This window comes from Phocoena sinus, chromosome 7 (assembly GCF_008692025.1).
Source record: "Phocoena sinus isolate mPhoSin1 chromosome 7, mPhoSin1.pri, whole genome shotgun sequence".
In the NCBI taxonomy this organism is placed as follows: domain Eukaryota; kingdom Metazoa; phylum Chordata; class Mammalia; order Artiodactyla; family Phocoenidae; genus Phocoena; species Phocoena sinus.
Genome location: NC_045769.1, coordinates 26,847,281 through 26,872,768, shown reverse-complemented (window position 1 = coordinate 26,872,768; position 25,488 = coordinate 26,847,281). Strand labels below are relative to the sequence as shown.

General features: G+C 37.9%; 1 protein-coding gene across 1 annotated transcript in view; it reads right to left on the bottom strand.

The window, feature by feature from the left end:
- The window catches only part of ACADL (acyl-CoA dehydrogenase long chain), a 38,751-nt gene extending 14,749 nt beyond the window's left edge, over positions 1–24,002 (bottom strand). Inside the window, exons 1-8 of the mRNA XM_032637547.1 lie at positions 23,703–24,002; positions 19,509–19,664; positions 18,785–18,922; positions 11,600–11,764; positions 7,330–7,396; positions 2,958–3,122; positions 1,980–2,081; positions 906–1,019 (exon numbers count right to left, since the gene is read on the bottom strand). Coding sequence (XP_032493438.1) covers positions 906–1,019; positions 1,980–2,081; positions 2,958–3,122; positions 7,330–7,396; positions 11,600–11,764; positions 18,785–18,922; positions 19,509–19,664; positions 23,703–23,779 — 984 coding nt within the window. The 5' untranslated portion in view covers positions 23,780–24,002. The remainder of the gene's footprint in view (positions 1–905; positions 1,020–1,979; positions 2,082–2,957; positions 3,123–7,329; positions 7,397–11,599; positions 11,765–18,784; positions 18,923–19,508; positions 19,665–23,702) is intronic.
- Positions 24,003–25,488: the final 1,486 nt, after the last annotated feature.

Sequence of the window (25,488 nt, the reverse complement as noted above, 5' to 3'; positions counted from 1 at the left end):
CTTCCTCATCTCCATTCACTGCTCTACTCACTGGGGTCTGGCACCACACCAGTCCATTAATGGCTCTTATGAAATAACCTCCATATCATTATGTCCAATGGGCACTCTTTGACCTTCATCTCATTTTCCCTCTAAGTAGCTTCCATCCATTTGAAATCCTCTTTTCTCTTGGCTTCTATAACAATACTTGCCCGATTTGCTTTCTCCTTTCTAGCTGTCTCAGTTTTCTTTGTAGGCTCTTAGTTTCCTATTCTACCTTTAAATCTTGGAATTTTTTTCTCAGGACTCTGTCCTAGGATCTCTTTTGTCTTAATCTCTACTCTCTCCCTAAGTGATCTCACCCACTTCCATGGATTCTAATGTCACCGTGGATGAAAAATGTTGCCTGCCACATAGATAAACAATGGATGTTGCAGCCATCAAGCCAGCAGCCACTGCAGCAGCCCCCAAATGTGCACCCTGAGGGGAGTCAGGATGGAGAAAAGCAGGATACTGGCCCTAGATAGTTAAGGTGCATATCAGAGGAGTCATTTCAATGAGCACAGACTCTTGGATCTTCCCATACATAGAAAAGTGATTCATTCATTACTTTGAGAAGCCTGGTTTTCTTTAATTAACAGTGATCTTTTGCTGTTCCGACCACCTGGTTTCTGTTGCAAGACTCCTATGTACCCTGGCTCCTCCCTTACCGCTTTGGAACTGTCCCTCAGAGCTATCTGAGAGGCTGTATTTCGTGCTTACATGCTTAGTGCTGTGCACCAAATAAAACACAATTCTCAACTTTTAAGTTGTGCATATTTTTTCAGTCGATACCACCTGTATGAAAATTACTCCATATTCATGTTTAGCCTAGACCCATTTCAGATGAGTAAACTGATACTATCTAATACTAATGACAAGCTTACCTGTATATGTGCGATTGTTTTCCCAAAAGCTTTTCTTTGTTTAACGTAGTTCCTGGTTTCTTCAAACATGAATTCACTGGCTGAAACTGCCAACTCAGCAATCAGTAGCCTTTCCTATAACCCCAAAATTAGGTCTTGAACATTATTCTAATTACACAAGTGATTTTCACATGATTTCAATGAAAATAAATTGCATAATCTTTATAAAACTCCTAAAGATTATTTCTTAACTCTTTATAAGAAAAGACTCCCCCTGAGAGTTCTAAGACTATTTTGACACATATATGTCTCTAAAAAAAATTTTATTTTTATGAATGACTGTCTTTATATAGGTATATAAGTAATTTATTTTCCTCTTCTCTTTACTCATCTATGGGAAAAGAAATTCCAAAGTTGTCGATTTTTATTTATTGATCTCTGCATACCACACATCTAATATACCTAAGGAAATCAACATTTTTAAAGGGCATAGGTTGAATTAGTGCAAAGCATCCATAGTCAGTTTAATTCCATCTTGCTGGTGATTTTCATATTCTATTCTGTGCCAGTGACCCTAGTCCTTGTCCCATTTCATGTTTACTGCATGCTGTGATTGTCACCAGACAGATGCATCCTCTTATGCTGACACTCCAAAAAACACGGAAGTGAGGGCTGACCCTATGTGGCTAAAACTTTTTAGTCTGAACTTAACAGCTTTCTTTGATTCCCAGGTATTATTAAAAAAGAACAACCCCCCCCCCCAAAAAAAAAACCTGGTAAATATTTTGGCTGATATTTCATTACAAAGGGCTAAAAATTCTTGATTTGTAGTTAAGACACTAAAATCATTCCAAGAAGGAATAGAACTGAAAATCTTATTTTCCTGATTCACTTATAAGCTTTGATTGGATATCCCTGAGTTCAGTTATTCACATGTCCAGCCTAAAAAAGTCATATATATTTTTTTACAACTTCAAGTTATACTCAAATGACTGGCTATATCACAAGTTTTGTATGCATGGATTTATATAGTTCTATATTATTCTATTCCAGTCCATTATCTAATCAAAAGACAGACTCTTTAATACTTCTGACCTGTGGAAGCTCTTGCATGAGGTAATAGAAGCCTTTATTCTCTTCTCCAAGTAGGGCACGCGCTGGCAAACGTACATCTTCAAAGAATAATTCTGCAGTGTCCTAAGAGATCATACAATTGAATACAGAATTATCTCACTGAAATCTCCCAATAACCTGATGAGGTGATTATTATTTCCATTGAAAAAACAAAAACAAAACAAACTGGAAGCCAAGTTGGAGTGGTTAATGATCACAACTGGTAAGTGGTAAACCAGGGATTCAAACCCAGGTCTATCTGATTCCAAAAGCGGCCTTCCCACTGCAATACACTGTCATTCTAGCTCTAATACCGTCCAATTCTGCAGGTACTGAGGACTAAGGATTCCTAATGCATATCAAGTAAAACATGTTTTTCTTTTTGGTAATGAAAAATTACCAAATAGTAGAAAAAATATTTTCTGTTCTTAGTTCATAATTTTCTTCAATTTCAAAAATAGAGGGTATTATCATGCAGTTAATTTTCTAAAGCAGATTTTCAAAATACCCTGATTCACTTCAATTGCTGACCACAGTTGCATAAACAGTGGAATAAATTTCCATAATCATTTCTGAAAAGCATATTTTTTTTTTTTTTTTGCGGTATGCGGGCCTCTCACTGTTGTGGCCTCTCCCGCCGCGGGGCACAGGCTCCGGACGCGCAGGCCCAGCGGCCATGGCTCACGGGCCCAGCCGCTCCGCGGCATGTGGGATCCTCCCGGTCCGGGGCACGAACCCGCGTCCCCTGCATCGGCAGGCGGACCCTCAACCACTGCGCCACCAGGGAAGCCCTGAAAAGCATATTTTAAGAATCCAGCATAGGAAGGAAGGTATGATTGTGCTATATGTAGTTCCATATATAAAGCATAATTGAGTAAACTCAATTATTTATGAATAATAAATATGAATTATATTTATAAATGATTTATATTATGAAAACAAATTTACATTATGACTTACCTGGGCTTTTAGTCCCATTTTATGTAGCTTTCGTCCCTTGACAAATCCTTTCATTCCATTTTCCACCAGAAAAAGGCTAATGCCATGGGCAGGAGAGCGAGCGTCACGATTTGTGACTGCCACTACGATCACAACGTCACTTAGCCACCCATTAGTGATGAATACCTGAAAAACCCCAAGTATACTGAGATGCTCCACAATAACTCAGGTCCATGTGTAAATCATGATCAGGGGAAAGTATACTCAAGAAGACTAAACCGGACAAAACATGCTTCATACCTCTCTCTGTACTCTCTCTGAATATCTGCAGTGTTGATTATTCATACATGAGGCTAGTAAAGAGTAGGGGGAAATTATCCAATGCTTCAAAGAATGAACTCTATTCATTTTCTTCCCACTATTAGTATTGTAAATAATAATAATAATTAACATTATTATGTTCTTTTCCAATTAAAACAAAATTGTCTATAAAAATGATAAACCATATTTTAGAAAGAAGTTTCAGGTGAGAAAACAGAATCTCCTTTGAATGGCACGATACTATTAAAGTATTTGTACTTTCGGATTTATCAGTTTTTGAAAAGGCATAGTTTCAATTTCATGATGGATGGCCTACCTCTTTCCAAATGGCCTAAATAAAGAAGATGCTGATTAAGAAGGGATAAAATAACAGAGATATTAGTTTATCAGATAATATTTATTCAGAAAACAAATATACACAGAGCAAATATGAATAATTATCTTTTCACTCTGTATCTTTCCTGGGTCCTCTCAGCCACTTTCCATGGCTTTAGTTGCTATCCATATGCTGATGACTCCAAATCTTTATGGAAGCCAAATTTCTTGCTAGGTTCCAGACCTGTATACACACCTGCTTCTGGATAGTTCCACCTGATGACTCAAGGAATACCCTACTCCTATTTAATCACCCCTACTCCTATTTAATCTTGAGTATCAATCTATTTTCCCTGTGTCAGTAAATCACATTATTATCCTGCTTCATATTCAATTTGACATCTAGTTCTCTCTAACCCATTTCAACACTTTTTAAATCCAGTCACTTCCTTTCACTTCTATTGCCATTACCTTATTTTGGGCCTCATCATTTCCTGGTTAAGTTCCTACAACTGATCTCTGTGCAACTCTATTATCCATCATGATGTCAGAGGGATCTTTCAAAAATGCAACCTAATCATACTACTTTCACATCTGAAAATTTTTGAATACCTCATCATAGCTTCAGGATAAATTCTAAATCTTAGCAGGGCATATAAAACTCATCACAAATTGGCACTAGCTTACATTCCTGCCTTATCTCTTATCCAATTTTCCCCTCACTTGTTTTCTGTAGATTAACTCTACTGCATTACTTGCTGTCCCCCATATTCTAAGTTCTTCCTCATCTATGGGTCTTTGGAAATCTTGTTTCCTCTACTTGGGGGGCTCTTTCCCAACTCTGCTACAATGAATCCTACTCAACCTGGACAAAGTTCAGACATCACCTCTTCCAAAAAGTCTTTCCAGGGAATTCCCTGGCGGTCCAGTGGTTAGGACTCCACGCTTTCACTGCCGAGGGCGCAGGTTAATCCCTGGTCAGGGAACTAAGATCCTGCAAGCCACGCAGCGCGGCTGAAAAAAACAAAAACAAAACGTCTTTCCAAATTCCCCAAGCTGGGTTAAGTGTTCCCATAGCATCCTGAATTTACCATCATCTTAGCATTTTCCAAGCTAGATTCAAATGATCTAATTTTGTCTCTGTCCCTTTGAAATAGTACAGGTCTAAAATGGTGTTGGTTACTCTCATCACCTACCATCCATGTCCTTTATAATAAGATTTATGCTCTAAAATCCAGAGCACTGATTCTTACAAATAATGGGAAGTGGGCCAATGATGTTAGTGTTATCTACATGACAGCAAATGAAGGCAATGATGATGGTATGGTTGTAAGTGACACAATAATAAAAGACTCTCAACATCTCTCTGTACTAGGAGCTCCTTGAGGGCGGGGACTATTTCCTATTCATATATCTATCCTCAGTGCTTAGTATAGTATTTGGCATATAGTAGGCCTTCAAGGATGTTTGTTGAATAAATGAGAAAAATATATTCCTCAAAAATAATTCTAGGGAATTCCCTGGCGGTCCAGTGGTTAGGACTCTGCTCTTCCACTTCAGGGGCACAGGTGTGATCCCTGATCAGGGAACTAAGATCCCGCATGCCACACAGCGGGCCAAAAACAAAAAAAAAATCATGGTAAAAATTTTTTCTACAGTGTTTCTCCATTACACCACTCTTTTCCTCAAAAACCATTCAGGTCTCCCAATTTCCTAACTGTCTAAGATAATAATGACCATTTGTGTAGTTGCCACAGTTGAATTGCTGAAATAGTGCTTTTTTGTTTGTTTAGGAATTAGTACCTTTATGTTACTAATATCTAATGTGAGTATTTCTACCATGACTGATCCTCTTTCCTAATAAAATTATAAGAGAATTCTCTTTGTAAGAAAGGGCTTTCTTGATTTCTTTCCTAATTATGACAGTCAAAACTTTTAACAGGGCTGAGATTAACCCTAGTGAGGTCAATATTTTTTTTATTTTTATTTTATTTTTTAGTATTGAATGCCTATGCCATACGCTCTTTGTAGATGTTGTGTAGACAGTACATAAAGAAAAAGTGTTATAAAGAAAAAGGGAAAAAAAAAATCTTCCATGAGTCCATCATATAAATATCATTGTGAACTTCCTTTCTGGTCTTTTTTTCTTTTAATATAGTTGAAATTATTCTATATTTACATTTTATATGCATACTTCACTTAAATGTTAGTATCGTCTTTTCACTTAATATAATTATTTTCCTATACCACTAAAAATTTTGTGTTGATGCTTTAATGGGTGCATATTAGATCATCTTATTGATGTAGTATATTTACTTACTCATTCTTTTACTTTTGCTTCCTCTAAAGTTTTTGTTTTTCCTAACAGAATTTTTGAAAATCAGAGGTACTTTCCTGGGTGGTTCCCACTGAAGAGTCTAATTGAGCAGACTGGGCCTGCTGGGCCTTTCTAAAGCTGGAGTCATAGAAGAGCGTGGTTCCCATTTCACTTTTGACCAAATACCCTATTCTGTCAAAACAAGCCCTTCTGTGTGCAAAGAGTTAATTGACTATATATCACAGTTAGTGCTTTATTATAATCCTTAGTATGAATAATGTAGATGAATATTTCATAAAGTATATTTGAAAAACAACAGTAACTCAAGATAAGTCTATAAAAAGAGAATTTCCTAGGGCAAAAGACATACTATATCCAACTCTTAGAAGTTCATGATGCGTATCAGCCTCTCAGAAAGTGAGAAGTAGAGCATGTTTTCCAAATTTATTTGACATCACAGACATTGTTTTTCTGTATAATAACTATGAAACTAGATAATGGAATGGTCTTTAGAATTGGGCTACTCAAAACGTATTCATCAGACTGATGAACAGTTTGTCAGTCCACAAACTGTTATTAGTCCTTAACAATGTAAGTACGGAAAGTGACTGTTTAGAAAATTTCATAGCAATTTAAGTGTCACAACATTCAAGCTTGTGATTTTGCAAATGCAAAGGTATTAGTCTAAAACTAATAAGAAATATTTTTTAAACGTTGAAGGAATAAAAACAAAAATTAGCTCTTCACCAGGCTTTGAAACATTTTTAGCAAGATTTCCTTAGTGTAGACAATGAATATCTTTTCTTCACTTAATATTCAGTCAACAACAAATAGTTACTGAGTGTATACCAGACACAGTTTTAGGTAAACAAAAACCTCTGCCATCAGTGATATTAGATTCTGAAGGATATATTTACTTCTGAGCCTGTCTGTAACCTTAATCAGAGGTGCTCTCCAATCTTATCAGTGGGTTGATGTGAGGCTCAGAAGCGTTGAAGGGCTCTCAAATTCCATCAGAAATATCTTTCCTAAAATCTTTTGAAACTCTTCTTGATATTTATTTATAAGTCTTTTCTTCCACTTCTTACCAACATCAAATTCATTAACTATTAACTCTTTGTCCCCTATTTGGACAATGTGAACCTCACCTTTTCCTTTTCTGGTTTGATAAGGGCTGTTTGGAAGCTAAAACGTTTTTCATATTAGTGAGGGGGCATGCAAAAGGAACATAGAAGAGGAATAGATCTCACGTAACATAAATGTTGTACAATTTTTACTGTCTCCAAAACAAAGCAGTTCAATTCCTGTGCCAACTCAAGTAAACTCAATTCCTGTGTGAGTCCCTAGATCTGAGAGACTCAATGATGAGTAGTCTTTGAGGCTTTGTTACCCACAGCATGACTTCGGGGAGGAGGGCTATGGAAGCCCATCTTTACACACCTTGCTTCCATTGAGAATCCAGTCACTTCCATCCTTTCTGGCATTGGTTCTCACTCCTTGCAAATCACTATAATTGAGAGGATAAAAAATTCATTAATTGGTAATAAATGAACTATGCAAATGTTATGTAAGTATGTATCTATTGTGATAATTCAAACTGGTTACACCATTATAAAAATTGACATTTAACTAATATTAGGAACGTTCACACAAATGCACTGAAAAGTCATGTCTGACATATGCTAAACTATTTATACAAATGAATATTTGATTGAGATTACATAGACTAACCAGATTTTATAGAGCATAACAAGGCCCAACTAGCTTCCAAGACCCTCAAACTGGACTCAGAAGACATTTCAATGCCTACTATATACCTCAGATTATTTGCCCATGTACCTTTCCTGCCTTTGTTCACTTTGGTTCCTTCCCCTATCTCTACTGTTCAAAAGCTTAGCTATTTAAAAGACTATGTCGGAAATTCCCTGGTGGTCCAGTGGTTAGGACTTCATGCTTTCACTGCTGAGGGCCCAGGTTCAATCCCTAGTCAGGGAACTAAGATCCCACAAGCCACGTAGCAGCATGGCCAAAAAAAAAAAATAAAAAATGACTATGTCTCAAATGCTACGTCCTCTAACAAGCCTGCTCTACAAGTAGAATAGGTTATTTTTCTAGATATAAACTAAACAAATATTCATAATTTAATATGAAAAATACAGGCAATATTCAAGACAAAGGAGAAAAATGAAAAAATTAAAAAAAACAGTTTTACCTTCTGTAATAAACATTTAAAAAATACAACCTTCCAGTATTTTTCTATGGAAACAGATACACAGATATATGTATTTTTATAAAATTGGAACCATACATATGATCCTGATCTTTTAATAATATCTAACGTTTTTCTATAAGAAAACTTTTAGTAGTGGCATAGAATTTCATCATATGAACTACTGTTATGATATATATTTTTAAACACACAAGAATATTATTTATTTCCACAAACAAGTATTCCGTCTCACTTTTTGGAAACATTGACAGCCTTCTTCATTTATCTTTTAAGAGAGATTTAAGAGAGATTTCTTTACAGTAGGAAATCCAGCAGGTAGGATTCAATAATAGATGGTTTCAGGGAGACAACTGGAAGTGGTGGTGCATCTAAAAGACTGGAGAGCTCATATCCCATCTAAAGGGCTATGTCCCAGCCAATAGGAATAAGGAATCAGAAATAAGAAAAACATAGTATTGTCAGATGTTCCAAATTTTCAAGAAAATCCAGGAATATGGATGTTTACGTACATTTTTCTGGCTTTTAAAGTTGATTCAAGGTTTGTTTTTCAATTAAATAGATTAACCAAATTAAACACATTCCAGGGCTTCCATAGGTCCTATGAACTGCCCCATTTGTGACTACTACCTCATGCCTTTCTAGATCTCATGCCATGGTGATACAACCACTTAGAACTCAAGGGGGTAGATATCTGATATCCTTCTCTTATACACTGTAAAGTAATACAGTATGATTTCTGAAACTAGAAATTAAGGGGGACATTGACAAACTCAATCATGACCAAAGATCAGGGAAGGGACCTGAAACCAAATGCATTGGATTCATCATGAATCTTTTAAAGCAATCTGCTATTGTTGAAGATTTAGGTAGTTTCCACTTCCAATTTTCAAAGATATCCTACAATGAACAGCATCATATATTAAATAGTCCACATCACTTATTTTGTGAAAATCTTCTGATTCTCCTTTTTGTACATGGACTTTGTATTATATACCCCATGGCACTTTATCACTCTCTGTATCATGCTGAATAATGACCCTTAGAGATAGCAGGTCCTAACCTCTGGAACCTGTTAAGTGTTACCTTATATGGAAAAAGGGTCTTGCAGATGTGATTAATTTAGGACTTTGAGATGGGAAGATAATTCTGGATTATCTAGATGGGTCCTTGATGCAATCACAAGTGTCCTTGTGAGAGAGAGGCAGAGGGAGATTACACAGACTAAAGAGGGACATTACAACATGGCCACAGAGGCAGAGATTGGAGTCATGATGCCACAAAGCAAGGAGTGTCGGCAGCCCCCAGGAGATGGAAGAATCAAGGAATGGATTCTCCCTTAGAACCTCTGGAGGGACTGTGGCCTTGCTGATACCTTGATTTGGGACCACTGATACCAAGTTTGGACTTCCGGCCTTCAGAACCGTGAGAGAATAAAGTTCTGTTGTTTTAAGCCACCCAGTTTGTGTAATTTGTTATAGAAGCACAGAGAATTTTCAAGAAAACACAAATCAAGCAAGCCTTTGTGGGTATGTGTTTAAGTTGGGGATAAATCAAGATCTCTCACTGATACTTTTGCCTTTAGGTGAGCGCTGACATACAGTGGGTTGGAACTAAAACATACTGATCGTGAGCTAATAAGATGCAATCAGAATATTGGTCATTAGGCCAGTTATCTTAGAGAGTTATCTTAAAAGCAAAGGAAGAAGATTAAATTCCTACTTCTTTCAGGTCACATTTTTAGGCAAAAAAGTAAACACAGCTTTTTTTTTTGGCCTCACCGTGCAGCTTGTGGGATCTTAGTTCCCTGACCAGGGATTGAACCCAGGCCGCTGGCAGTGAGAGCACAGAGTCCTAACCACTGGGAATTCCCAACAAAACCTTTTTATCTTGGCAAAATTAAATTTCTATATTGGCCTTTAATTATAGATTTATATCTGGGAAAGATAAGTACAATTTAAGCAAATTGCCAAGTAACCCTATGGCATACTAAGACATTTAAAAATAAGCAGCACTGGGACTTCCCTGGCCGTCCAGTGGTTAAGACTCTGCACTTCCACTGCAGGGGGTGCAGGTTCGATTCCTGGTCGGGGAACTAAGATCCTGCACGCCGCACCGCAACCATATATATAAACAGCACCGACAAAAATTTTAAAATATCAGGGCCTGATCTTGCAGAAACAAGTCTTGAATTTTCAATTACTGCTTCTGCCACATCTGTAAGTTCTTCCTCTGCACTGCCTGTTTCCCATTGGCCTGTTAGTCACTGCTCTCTTCAACATAAGCCATTTCCCTGACCATGCTGGCTTGTCAAATTACTGTCCCCTCTCTACACTTTCTTTCGCCATATAACACACAACTCTGAAAAAAATCAGTCTGTCTTTTCTGCCTCTGTTTTCTCAATACCCATCTCACTCCCTTCAAAAGTAACTTCTGCCTCTCCTCTCTCCTGAAATCACAACCAAAAGATCACCACTGGCTGCCATGACTCTTTCTCAATTCTCAACATCTCTGTGGCCTTGACATTACTAACTTCTCACTCCTCTCCTACTGCCTTTTCAAACTCACTTCCCCTCAAGCTCATGAAATAGCAGTTGTCTAGATTTCCTTCAAACTCAATCCTACTGTCTCTGTCACTACATCTTCTGTACAGTTCCAAATGGAATGCAATGCCCAAGGTTTCCTTCTTGGTCTCCTTTTCATCCTTTCACTTTACCCCTTGAGGATCAGGTCCCACCACATGGCTGCTCTTGCAAATTTCTCAATGGTCAGATCTCAGTTTAAATATAACCACTTTTTATAGGTCTTCCCTAGCAGTCATATCTAAATATGAGTTTTTCCCTTCCCCACCAAACACACATGCACCATGAGTCTCTAACACAGCACCTTGTTTCCTTCATAGTACTTATCATAATTTAAATATATTTGTTTACGTGTTTCTTGTCTTTCTCCTCAACAAGCACACAGACCACATCTGATTTGATTACCACTGTATACCTGGCACACGGAAGGCACTTATTAAGTAACCATCAAATGACTAAATGATTTATTCATTTCCATTGCTTCAATTCTTTCTTATCTATGAATCGTTTTAAAGCCTATTGCCACCCCCAGCCTGTATCCAGACTTCCAAATCCATATTTTTAATAGCCTGCTGGACATTTCCATGTGAAATGTCACATCACATCTAAAATTCAACGTGCCCCAAATTCAACACATATTCTAACATTTTATTTACATCACACTATGTTAATATCTCACATACAACATAAAATACAATCTGCTGTGTTGTTATTTGTATATGATAAGGCCTTATTTTCCTACTGGAATTTGAAGTTACCTAAGGTTGGAAATGACAATGTGTTCATCTTTGTATCTGTCTTAGCATATCACTCAGAGTGTTGTATAAAGCAGGTACTGAGAAAACATTTGCTGTTAAGGCATTGCTTCCAGCATTTCAAAACCAACCAAATGTTGATTTACCTTCCAGCCCCAGGCTCTGTCATTGCTATGGCACCAATACATTTCCCTGCAGTCATCTGGGGGATGAAGTGCTTAATCTGTTCTTCTGAGCCATAGTTTGCGATATAGGGCATGACAATATCCGAATGAAGACTAAAACCTGGGCCTGTGCAATTCGAATACGCTCTTAGAAAGAAAAAAGAGAAGACAGTTTAAGGCACAACGTAGTTATTTTGTTCTCTTTTTAGTTCTTTGATTTCTCAGTTAGAAAAGAACAACAAAGTACTAAAGGTCCTATCACATTATGTGGTAATAGATTGTCTCCTCGCAAACCTATGAAGTTTCTGAAGGTTTTCTCTCTTTTTTTTTTTACTAACCTTTTAATTTCTGGCTCTAACATAGTAACAGTGCTCTAGCAGAGCTCAATGATCACGTATGTAATGAAATAAAAGATAAAACATTTAAAAAAATTTACCACCTATAACTGTATTACCCTAACATAGTAACTATTTTCATTTTAGCAAATGACCTTTGCCATAAGGATATACGTATTCTCATATAACTGCAGTCATGGTATAAATTTTGTACTTACAAAATTTATCACAATAAATAGCTGCAAAATATTACAAACTGCTTCTGTACTACAATATACTTTTTTATTGTCCTACTGCTGGACATTTAGATTGCTTCCAAACTTGGGGGATTATGATCTAACATGGCAATGATGTTTGTACATAGATATTATTTTTTATATTGGGTTGGCAAAAGGTTCCTTTGGTTTTTAAGTAAAAATAAAAGATAAATTTTTCATTTTCACCATGAACTCTATTGAACAATGTATTCACCCTTTTGTTCCATTACCTTCTGCCATTTTTCAGGCAACTTCATAATTCCATCTTCCCAAAACTTTTTATCTTTTTGAGCAAAGAACTGTTCCAGGTGCCTTTTACAGTCTTCCAAGGAATTGAATTTTTTTTCCATTAAGAGAATTTTGTAAAGACCTAAATAAATGGAAATCGAAGGTGCAATGTCTGGTGAATACGGCGGAGGAATCAGAACTTCCCAGCCAATCTGTAAAAGTTCTTGCCTGGTCATCAAAGAAACACGCGGTCTTGTGTTATCCTGATGGAAGATTATGCGTTTTCTCTTAACTAATTCTGGACACTTTTTGTCCAGTGCTGCTTTCAGTTGGTCTAACTGGGAGCAGTACTTGTTGGAATTAATTGTTCGGTTTTCCGGGAGGAGCTCATAATAGATGACTCCCTTTCAATCCAACCATATACACAACATCACCTTCCTTGGATGAAGACTGGCCTTTGGTGTGGTTCATAGTGGTTCATTTTGCTTGCCCCATGATCACTTCCGTTCCACATTATTGTACAGTGTCCACTTTTCATCGCCCATCACAATTTGTTTTGAAAACGGAATGTTTTCATTACGTCTAGGTAGAGAATCACATGAAGAAATATGGTCAAGAAGGTTTTTTTTGCTTAACTTACGTGGAACCCAGACATCAAAGTGATTAACATAAGCAAGCTGGTGCAAATGATTTTTCTTTTTTCTAGGAATTTTCTTTACATTTCCACTCGGCTTTAATCTATTTTTTTTTTCTTATTAGTTATCCATTTTATACACATCAGTGTATACATGTCAATCCCAATCGCCCAATTCGTCCCACCACCCCAGTAGTGGGGTTGCTGGGTCATATGGTAATTCTATTTTTAGTTCCTTAAGGAACCTCCATGCTGTTCTCCATAGTGGCTGTATCAACTTACATTCCCACCAATAGTGCAAGATGGTTCCCTTTTCTCCACACCCTCTCCAGAATTTGTTGTTTGTAGATTTTCTGATGATGCCCATTCTAACTGCTGTGAGGTGATACCACATTGTAGTTTTGATTTGCATTGCTCTAATAATTAGTGACGTTGAGCAGCTCTTCATGTACTTCTTGGCCATCTGTATGTCTTCTTTGGACAAATGTCTATTTAGGTCTTCTGCCCATTTTTTGGATTGGGTTGTTTGTTTTTTTAATATTGAGCTGCATGAGCTGTTTATATATTTTGGAGATTAATCCTTTGTCCGATGATTCATTTGCAAATATTTTCTCCCATTCTGAGGGTTGTGTTTTCATCTTGTTTATGGTTTCCTTTGCTGTGCAAAAGCTTTGAAGTTTCATTAGGTCCCATTTGTTTATTTTTGTATTTATTTCCATTACTCTAGGAGGTGGATCAAAAAAGATCTTGCTGTGATTTATGTCAAAGAGTGTTCTTCCTATGTTTTCCTCTAAGAGTTTTATAGTGCCCGGTCTTACATTTAGGTCTCTAATCCATTTTGAGTTTATTTTTGTGTGTGGTGTATTAATTTCACTCTTTTACATGTAGCTGCCCAGTTTTCCCAACACCACTTATTGAAGAGACTGTCTTTTCTCCATTTTATATCCTTGCCTCCTTTGTCATAGATTAGTTGACCATAGGTGCGGGGGTTTATCTCTGGGCTTTCTATCTTGTTCTATTGATCTGTGTTTCTGTTTTTGTGCCACTACCATATTGTCTTGATTACTGTAGCTTTGTACTGTTGTCTGAAGTCAGGGAGTCTGATTCCTACAGCTCCATTTTGTTCCCTCAAGGCCGCTTTGGCTATTCGGGGTCTTTTGTGTCTCCATACAAATTTTAAGGTATTTTGTTCTAGTTCTGTAAAAAATGCCATTGGTAATTTGATAGGGATTGCATTGAATCTGTAGATTGCTTTGGGTAGTAGAGTCATTTTCACAATATTGATTCTTCCAATCTAAGAACATGGTATATCTCTCCATCGGTTGGTATCATCTTTAATTTCTTTCATCAGTGTTTTATAGTTTTCTGCATACAGGTCTTTTGTCTGCCTAGTTAGGTTTATTCCTAGGTATTTTATTCTTCTTGTTGCAATGGTATATGGGAGTGTTTCCTTAATTTCTCTTTCAGATGTTTCATCATTAGTGTATAGGAATACAAGAGATTTCTGTGCATTAATTTTGTATCCTGCTACTTTACCAAATTCAGTGATTAGCTCTAGTAGTTTTCTGGTGGCCTCTTTCAGATTCTCTATGAATAGAATCATGACATCTGCAAACAGTGACAGTTTTACTTCTTCTTTTCCAATTTCGATTCCTTTTATTTCTTTTTCTTCTCTGATTGCCGTGGCTAGGACCTCCAAAACTATGTTGAATAATAGTGGCGAGAGTGGACATCCTTGTCTTGTTCCTGATCTTAGAGCAAATGCCTTCAGTTTTTCACCATTGAGAATGATGTTTGCTGTGGGTTTGTCCTATATGGCCTTTATTATGTCGAGGCAGGTTCCCTCTATGCCCACTTTCTGGAGAGTTTTTATCATAAATGGGTGTTGAACTTTGTCAAAAGCTTTTTCTGCATCTATTGAGATGATCTTATGATTTTTCTTCTTCTATTTGTTAATATGGTGTATCACATTGATTGATTTGCGTATATTGAAGAATACTTGCATCCCTGGCTTAAATCCCACTGGATCATGGTGTATGATCCTTTTAATGTATTGTTGGATTCTGTTTGCTAGTATTTTGTTGAGGATTTTTGCATCTATATTCATCAGTGATATTGGTCTGTAATTTTTTTTGTAGTATCTTTGTCTGGTTTTGGTATCAGGGTGATGGTGGCCTCATAGAATGAGTTTGGGGGTTTTCCTTGCTCTACAATTTTTTGGAAGAGTTTGAGAAGGATGGGTCTTAGCTCTTCTCTAAATGTTGGATAGAATTCATCTGTGAAGCCATCTGGTCCTGGACTTTTGTTTGTTGGAAGATTTTTAATCACAGTTTCAATTTCATTACTTGTGATTGGTCTGTTCATATTTTCTATTTCTTCCTGGTTCAGTCTTGGAAGGTTATACCTTTCTAAGAATTTTCCATGTCTTCCAGGTTGTCCATTTTATTGGCAGAGTTGCTTGTAGTAGTCTCTTAGGAGGCTTTGTATTTCTGTGGTGTCTGTTGTAATTTCTCCTTTTTCATTTCTAATTTTATTGATTTGAGTCCTCTCCCTCTTTTTCTTGATGACTCTGGCTAATAGTTTATCAATTTTGTTTATCTTCTCAAAGAACCAGCTTTTAGTTTTATTGATCTTTACTATTGTTTTCCTTGTTTCTATTTCATTTATTTCTGCTCTGATCTTTATGATGTTCTTCTTTCTCTAGTTACTTTAGCTGTAAGGTTAGATAGTTTATTTGAGATTTTTCTTGTTTCTTGAAGTAGGCTTGTAAAGCTACAAACTTCCCACTTAGAACTGCTTTTGCTGCATCCCATAGGTTTTGGATCGTCATGTTTTCATTGTCATTTGTCTCTAGGTATTTTTTGATTTCCTCTTTGATTTCTTTCCTCTTTGATCTCTTGGTTATTTAGTAACATATTGTTTAGCCTCCATGTGTTTGCATTTTATACGTTTTTTCCCCTGTAATTGATTTCTAATCTCATAGCATTTTGGTCAGAAAAGATGCTTGATATGATTTCAATTTTCTTAAATTTACTGAGGCTGGATTTGTGACCCAAGATGTGATCTATCCTGGAGAATGTTCCATGCGCACTTGAGAAGAAAGTGTAATCCTGCTGTTTTTGGATGGAATGTCCTATAAATATCAATTAAATCTATCTGGTCTATTGTGTCATTTACAGCTTGTGTTTCCTTATTAATTTTCTGTTTGGATGATCTGTTCATTGGTGTAAGGGTGGTGTTAAAGTCCCCCACTATTATTGTGTTACTGTCGATTTCCTCTTTTAGAGCTCTTAGCAGTTGCCTTATGTATTGAGGTGCTCCTATGTTGGGTGCATAAATATTTACAACTGTTATATCTTCTTCTTGGATTGATCCCTTGACCGTTAGGTAGTGTCCTTCTTTGTCCCTTGTAATAGTCTTTATTTTAAAGTCTATTTTATCTGATGAGTATAGCTACTCCAGCTTTCTTTTGATTTCCATTTGCATGGAATATCTTTTTCCATCCCCTCACTTTTAGTCTGTATGTGTCCCTAGGTCTGAAGTGGGTCTCTTGTAGACAGCATATATGTGGGTCTTGTTTTTGTATCCATTCAGTAAGCCTGTGTCTTTTGGTTGGAGCATTTAATCTATTCACATTTAAGGTAATTATCAATATGTATGTTCCTATTACCATTTTCTTAATTGTTTGGGGTTTGTTTTTGTAGGTCCTTTTCCTCTCTGGTGTTTCCCACTTAGAGAAGTTCTTTTAGCATTTGTTGTAGAGCTGATATGTTGGTGCTGAATTCTCTTAGCTTTTGCTTGTCTGTAAAGCTTTTGATTTCTCCATTGAATCTGAATGAGATCCTTGGGTAGAGTAATCTTGGTTGTAGCTTTTTCCCTTTCATCACTTAAAGTACATCATGCCACTCCCTTCTGGCTTTTAGAGTTTCTGCTGAGAAATCAGCTGTTAACCTTATGGGAGCTCCCTTGTATGTTATTGGTCATTTTTCCCTTGCTGCTTTCAATAATTTTTGTTTGTCTTTAATTTTTGCCAATTTGATTACTATGTGTCTCGGCATGTTTCTCCTTGGGTTTATCCTGTGTGGGACTCTCTGCGCTTCCTGGACTTGGGTGGCTATTTCTTTCCCATGTTAGGGAAGTTTTCAACTATAATCTCTTCAAATATTTTCTTGGGTCCTTTCTCTCTCTCTTCTCCTTCTGGGACCCCTATAATGCGAATGTTGTTGCGTTTAATGTTGTCCCAGAGGTCTCTTAGGCTGTCTTCATTTCTTTTCATTCTTTTTTCTTTATTCTGTTCCACAGCAGTGAATTCCACTATTTTTTCTTCCAGGTCACTTTTCCTTTCTTCTCCCTCAGTTATTCTGCTACTGATTCCTTCTAGTGTATTTTTCATTTCAGTTATTGTATTGTTCATCTCTGTTTGTTTGTTCTTTAATTCTTCTAGATCTTTGTTAAACATTTCTTGCATCTTCTCGATCTTTGCCTCCATTGGTTTTCCAAGGTCCTGGGTCATATTCACTATCATTATTCTGAATTCTTTTACTGGAAGGTTGCCTATCTCCACTTCATTTAGCTGTTTTTCTGGGTTTTTATCTTGTTCCTTCATCTGGTACATAGCCCTCTGCCTTTTCATCTTGTCTATCTTTCTGTGAACGTGGTTTTTGATCCACAGGCTGCAGGATTGTGGTTCTTGCTTCCGCTGTCTGCCCTCTGGTGGATCAGGCTATCTCGTGCAAATGATTTTCAACCCTTGATTTGGATGTTTTGAGTATGTCGGCTATCTCCCAGGTGGTATAACATTGATTGTTCTCAACTAATGTCTCAATTTGATCGTTATCAAGTTCAACTGGTTTATCCGACCGGGGAGCATCATCCAGCGAGAAATCTCCAGTACGAAACTTTGCAAACCACTTTTGACACATTCGATCAGTCAAAACACCTTCTCCATACACTGTACAAATCTTTTTTTGTGTGCTTCAGTTGCATTTTTACCTTTCATGAAATAATAAAGCATAATATGCCAAAAATGTTGCTTCTTTTCTTCCACCTTCAATATTAAAATGGCTACACAAAAATTCACCAATTTTAATAAGTCTTTTTTTAAATGCATGTTAATATGACAGCTGTCACAATATAATCTAACAAAATTGTTTTGAATGAAGTTGAAGACAACTAAGTGCTACTAGAGCCATCTTATGGAAAAAAACAAACAAAGTTTTTGGCCAACCCAATATTTAAGAGCAGAAATACTTTCATTTTTTATGTATCCATGCTTTTAATCTCCAAGGCATTTATTGTTCCAATATATAACGTCACCAAGAGTATATGAATGCGTCACTTTCACTGCAACCTTGTCAGCACTGGTTATTATGATTTTTAATTTTCACTAACTTTTGTACTCAAAATGATACCTCCAGATTAATTTAATTTGCATCTGATTGGTAGTAAGGATAAACTTTTTTCATCTAAAAAACCTATTTTCATTTCTTTTTTGATGAATTGCTGGTTCAAAACTTTTGCCCATTTATCAACTGAAATCTTCATTTGTTCTCATGTATGAAACAGACACGTGGGTCAATTAGAAATGAAGCACCTATTTTAACAACTTAAAAGAGGATTTTCAATCTTATAAGATTAGAAAACAGTTTAAAATCATCACTCAGAAAAGTGAACTGACGAAACAAGACTCAACTTCAAATGCTTCCATACTTACTGCTCCTCCCAAACAACAGCTGACGAGTACAAGTCCCCCCCAATGCCACCATGACGCTCTGCAATATTGACACCAAGCAGTCCTTGTTTTCCAGCTTTTTCCCAAAGCTCCCTACTCACTTCTCCAGCTTTCTCCCATCTGCAAGTAACAAACATGTTAAAATCAGAAAAATATTTTTCATATTATTTAAACGGCCACATTTTGAATTTATGAATGATTTTGTTCAGGAATGGTCCCTTAATTTAAGGTAATTAAAAAGGGGGTGCTCTCATATCCTGTGACAATAACAGGGCCCAACAAGTAAAAGAAAGATTCCTCTTTCCCAGGAAAGACTCAGTCATTGAAAAGCCCTGGACTCTTTGTTTACTCTAGCCCTCCCAACTTCCTTTTCCTTTCTATGAAAGTGCTCTCCTTCCCTTGCTGAGCAGCGACTTGCACATAGATCACCATGGCTGTGGACCATAAACCCATTTTTTATGGGAGAAAAAACTGGCAGTCGATTAGGTCAACATATTTTTTAATTGTATATTTTAAAACTCATTTAAGAAGCTTTGAAGTAGTTTAAGAATCCCATAATCTTACAGTATTATACTGAAGAGTGGTAAAAATGTTAATAAAGCCCTGAACACAGTACTTTTTCTAGAGAACAACGAAGAGCATTCTAGGAAATGGTCCTTCTTGGACCTCTAACGTGCACTACTTTCAAAGAAAATGTGCGACTTACTCTGCGTGATGAGGAATCACTTCTTCTTGAAAAAACTTCCTTACACTTTCTCGGAAAATGTCATGTTCTGAAGAGAAGATTCTTCTAATTCCTATATCTGTTAATTTTTTAGCAGAAGGAGTTTCTAGACGTTCCTCCCCTCCAGAATGAGAACATCTTAAAAATATACATACATTAAGAAAATTAAGTGAATTGTTACTCTTCACATCCAAATTAAAAGTCACTGAACAACATGAAGGAAAGAGTCTGAAATTTGACAAACTGGTTCAAATTTGAGCAGCAGCACTTTAGGATCTATCTCGATTGGATGAGACTAAGAAGTAGTTTACCCTTATTCAACTCAGTCTTTACTTCCAAATCCCTAAAGAGGATGTCATGCCTAGAAATAATCACATGTTTGAGCTGAAGTAGAATATAGAATAGTACTGTATGGTGATGCCGATTAAATAATGTAAAATTCAAATAGTACAATAGAATAATACTGATAAGTTTTCATGTAATGTACAATTTTTGAAATAATGTAACCCCCCCATTAATAGTTTATCCAGAATCATACAATTTCAAATGGCAGGTGTATAGGATGCAAACTGCACATTACAATCCGGGTGTAAAGCAAAATCAAAGTGCCCACCAGTCTCTGTAGGGATTATTCCAGAATTATTCAAAATCTTTGGAAACTGACCTTTCCTCTCGCTGCACCCCACCACCCCCCATATTAAGCTTAAAAAGAGACTGCTCTGTAGTTCCTTTTGTTCAGTGGTCTTCAGATCGCCCCCTGCCCCGGCCGGGGGTACGCCTGAAAAGATTTTGAAACTCTGTGTACCACTTTGTACATTTTTAAGCTCACATATAAAAAAACTTTTTATCATATATATAAATATTGCCAAAAGATGTTTTTCTGTTTTGCATTATATTGTTTTGGGTTTCTCTCTTCCTTAGTTGGACCCTGACCTGATCTGATCCTATCCTGTCCTTTCCTTCCCTTTTCTTTCTCTTCCTCTTCTTCTTCTTAGTCCAGAAAAGACCCAGTCTTGTTTATTAGCAATTAGGCTATTTCAATTTTTTTCCCCTGAAATGTATTATTTTTTTCCAGTTTATATATCTTTCCTTAATGCAATGGACTGAATTGTGCCTGCCTCCTCCTCCAACCCAATTCATGTTGAAGCTCAAACTCCCAATGTAATGGTATTTGGAGATATAGCTTTGAGGAGGTAATTACAGTTAAATGAGGTCATAAGTGTGGAGTCCTAAACAAAGAGGCTTGGCTTACATTATAAGAATGGGAAGAGAGAGATATAGCTCTGTGTGCACACAACAAGGAAAGGCCTAGTGAGGACATAGGGAGAAGGGGGCCATCTATAAGCCAGGAAGAGAGCTCTCACCAGCAAATGAACTGGCCAGCACCTTGATCTTGAACTATCCAGCCGCTAGAATTATGAGGAATAGATTTCTGTTGTTAAACCATCCAGTCTATAGTATTTGGGTATGGAAGCCTGAGCTGATTAATACACTTAATATGTATTTTGTGTCATTTTGCTTTAGACTTATCTTTTATATACAACTTTTAGTTGAGTTTTATTTGTTAATACAATCTGAAATGTCTTTTAAGTGGTAACCTTTAGCAGAGAACTTTTAATATTACATTTTTTATAGCTGGTCTGCCTTTTATCTTCATGTTTTTCTGGTTTGCTACTCTGTCAGCCAAATCATCATTTTTAATAGCTTATTTATTCATTTAGCCAAAAAATACTTTCTGAGTGCCTAATATGTACTAGGAACCATTCGGGTAACTTGGGATACAACAGTGAGCAAGGGCCTTGCACACCACTGTAATGTTACAGTAAAAGAGACTAAAATCTACTTCATCCTATATTGAAATGACTCGTTCCAATTTCTTTATAATGCACACATTGGTCCATACTTGGGATTTTTCCTCAAGGAAAAAAATGTGCTGAGACTAGGGAACTGGAGCTCTAAGACACTGAATCATTTGTCAACATAATTAGTAAATAATAGAGTGGAACTTATATCCAAGTCTGCCTGGATCTTAAAATTTTATATCCCATGTAACATTAAAGAAATCTTTGGAACATTTCTAAGTAAAACACACCAAGACAAAGGAAAGTGAAAGAAGTGCCAGAAAGAACAGAGATTTTCAGATCAGTCAAAAGTGTTCAAGAGAGAACATGTAGAGAGAAGAAAATCAAAACACTTGGCAGTAAGTTTGTTGGAATATCCATTTTTTGCCAAGACTAAGGAACCCGTACAAAATAAATCAGCCCTTTTTCTCCCCATAAAAACCAGGAAATCTGTACTGAATAAATTGTCCATTGTTTTCCTAAAGCATTAAACTGCTACTCATCTAACAGGCTAGGCTCTAATTATTATTATTATCATTATTTTTTAAACCTCATTTACATTATAAAAGGGAGACAGTCTCTGCCAGCACCTTCAGGTAGGGAGCTGGTTATAAATACACAATTTTGGGCCTCATCCCAGGCCAAATGAATCAGTCTGTACATTTGACACTTGAAACACACAGGGGTTAGGGACGCCCAACCTCCATGCAGTTGAAAATCCATGTATACCCCACCATCAGCCCTCCATATTTGTGCTTCCTCCAAAGCACGGTTCTGCATCCTCAGATTCAACCAACCATGGATTGTGTAGTACTGTAGTATTTACGATGGAAAAAAATTCCCATGTAAGTGGACCCTCGCGATTCAAATACATGCTGTTCAAGGGTCGACTGTATTTTAATAACATTCCTAAGTGATTCATATGCACATTAAAGTTTAAGAGTCTGTTATAATGAAACTAGAGTCTCTGACCTATTCAGAGGGTCCCTCAGGTCCTCTTTTTTCCAATATTCTTCCTATACTTCAACCAAAATAACATCACAATTGACAATGCAGAAGCAGGTATGAAAATCAGACTGTCTAATATTAAGCCAGACATTAAGGGATCTACAAAAATGTAAAACAATGTCACTCATCTCACTTTTTTTTTGGAAAAGTTATTTTTCATAAAGATGTTATTTATGTTAACATGTAATGAGTTACTTTTATGTAAACTAAATATTTGTAAAACTTCCCAGTTTTGTAGATATCTATTGACATCAACGTCCATAAATAACACTCACATAAACAAAAGATCTTGGAGGTCCTCTAATTTTAACAGCACAAAGGAGTCCTGATACCAAAAAATTTGAGCATCACTGTCTTATGAAATTCGGGGAAGAGCTTAGAAAAGTATGTGTATCCGAATGTAAAGTCACTCCTCGGTGAAGCCTTCCCAGCCCTCCTCACGAGCAGCAGTTTTGTTTCCTGCTCCTACAGCATCTTAGAGTTACCATAAGGCCGCCATGAGCTAATTTATCCATCCTGTCACTCTCATTAAACAGGGAATCCTCGGTGCTTCCAGCTTGTTTATCCAATGACTGTATTTGAGGTGTCAGACGGTACAGGAAGCTTTTGATCTTATAAACACTACCTTAATAGTCACTGAGCCACTTAGAAACTCTCTCCATTAATTCCTCTGCATTTACTTAATTAAAGGATTTGTTAAATCTCAAGTTAATTTCATCGTCTAACGGGCCGTCGCCAGGTCTTTCCTGTTCCAGGATGTCTTCTCCATGGCACTTCTCTAGGTCAGCGTCGCTGCAAGTGCTTTTCTCAAGATCTGGGAGGCGGTGGAATACCAGCTCCCAAGTTCACTATAGGGCGGTGCCTTTTTGCCACAGATCTAACTGGGCCAAAGGTCGTAGCTCCAACTCGTGCAACTGTGGCCAAGGGCTGACTCCCCGCCCTCGCCTCGCAGGAACTCTTCGAAATGCAGACTCACGGTGCCGACCCCAGGCTTCAGAACCAGACGGGTTGGATTGGGGCCAGTGAGGGAGAATTCAGGGACGCCCGCCCCCCCCCCCCTTCGGCTGTCACCAAGTTGAAGCTGCTAGGCCGGCGCCCACGCGCTCGCCCCAGTGGGTCCGACCCAGGTTCTGGGAGCCAAGGGGCGAGGCCCAGCCCTTTCTCCCACCCTCTCTCGCCCCAACAGCTCAGCCCAAGTCCCGGGGGCCGATGCAGCCGGCCCCTTGAGCGCGCGCCGGCTGGTTCCCAGCCCCCAGGAGCGGTGTGCGTGTCGCAGCCCTGCCATGCAGCCTCCCGGCGGCGCAGCTGAAACGGGGCGGGCACTCACCTCGATGCCGGCGGCACGCTCGGCGCACAGCGGCCGCCCCACAAGCGTAGGGCCCTGCGGAGGAGGCGTGTGGCCATGGCTGGGACAGCGAGGGGCGGCAGGGGCGACGGACTCGTTTTCTCGGTGACTCCGAGCGCGCAAGGCCAGGCGCCAGGCCAGCGGACTGTCCCCAGGACCTTCCTCCGTGCAGTCCCGCCGGAAAAACGTCGCGCAGCCGCTCTGGTAAATGCGCCCTGGGCGCTCTTCCGGAGCCCGGAGCCGCGATCCCCTGTGGCCCGGCGGGTGGCGTGTCGCCGAGCGTTGGGACACGCCCCTCTCTAGAATCTTACCAATGGAAAGATTCTAAACGCAAAACGATTCAACGTTTCCCTGCGGCGTTTTTGTATATCTAAACTGTTCTTTTTTTTTTTTTTTTTTTTTTTTTGTGAGGAAGATAGAGTTTATTAAAGAGAAGGGTCGCTGCAAGAACAGCTGGCCGACTTCCTGGTAGCCAAGGAAAGACGACCCTGCCGACCCTGAGCGTGGGTTGCTTGTCTGGTTTGTTTTAACATCTTTATTGGAGTATAACTACTTTACAGTGGTGTGTTAGTTTCTGCTTTATAACAAAGTGAATCAGCCATACATATACATATATCCCCATATCCCCTCCCTGTTGCGTCTCCGTCCCTCCCACCCTCCCTATCCCACCCCTCTAGGTGGTCACAAAGCAGCGAGCTGATCCGAGCCAGCAATCCCACTACTGGGCATATACCCTGCTTGTCTGTTTTTATAGCCAGAGAACAAACGGACTTCTGTCACCCGCTGATTGGGTAGGATCTGCATGTTTCCAGTGGGATGAATACCTTTCTGTATATGGTATGGAAAAGGAGCAAGGCATGCTGCTTGGGAACGCTCAGAGATGTTGCAATGGTTGTTGCATGACAGAGTGATAAGGGTCTGGTAACTCTGCTCTTTTCAGAATTCTGAACCGCTTTGAGGAACGAGTTTAAGCTATGGAGCCTCAAAAATGGACCCAAGCACAAACGCACAAACTTACATGAAGTTTCTTTTCTTTTCTTTTCCTTTTTTTGTGGGGGGAGTTCTTTATTTTTTTAAATTGAAGTATAGTTGATTTACAATATTAGTTTCAGGTGAAAAACATACCAATTCAAAAGTTGTATAGCTTGTACTCCATTTTAAAAAAATTGTATTGGGGTATAGTTGGCTTACAATGTTGTGTTAGTTTCTGCTGTATAGCAAAGTGAATCAGTTATATATGTCCATTCTTTTTTTAGATTCATTTCCCGTATAGGTAATTACAGAGTATTGAGTAGAGTTCCCTGTGCTATACAGCAGGTTCTCTTTAGTTATCTATTTTATATATAGTAGTGTGTATATGTCAATCCCAATCTCCCAATTTATCCTTCCTCTCCCCTTTCCCCCCAGTAAGTTTGTTTTCTACATCTGTGACTCTATTTCTGTTTCGTAAATAAGTTCATTTGTACCGTGTTTTTAGATTCCACATATATGTGATATCATATGATGTTTGTCTTTGACTTCACTTAGTATGATAATCTCTAGGTCCATCCATATTGCTGCAAATGGCATTATTTCATTCTTTTTTATGGCTGAGTAATATTCTATTGTATATATGTACTGCATCATCTTGATCCATTCTTCTGTCGATGGACATTTAGGTTGCTTCCATGTCTTGGCTATTGTAAACAGTGCTGCAATGAATGTTGGGGTGCACGAATCTCTTCTAATTATGATTTTCTCCGGGTATATGCCTAGGAGTGGGATTGCT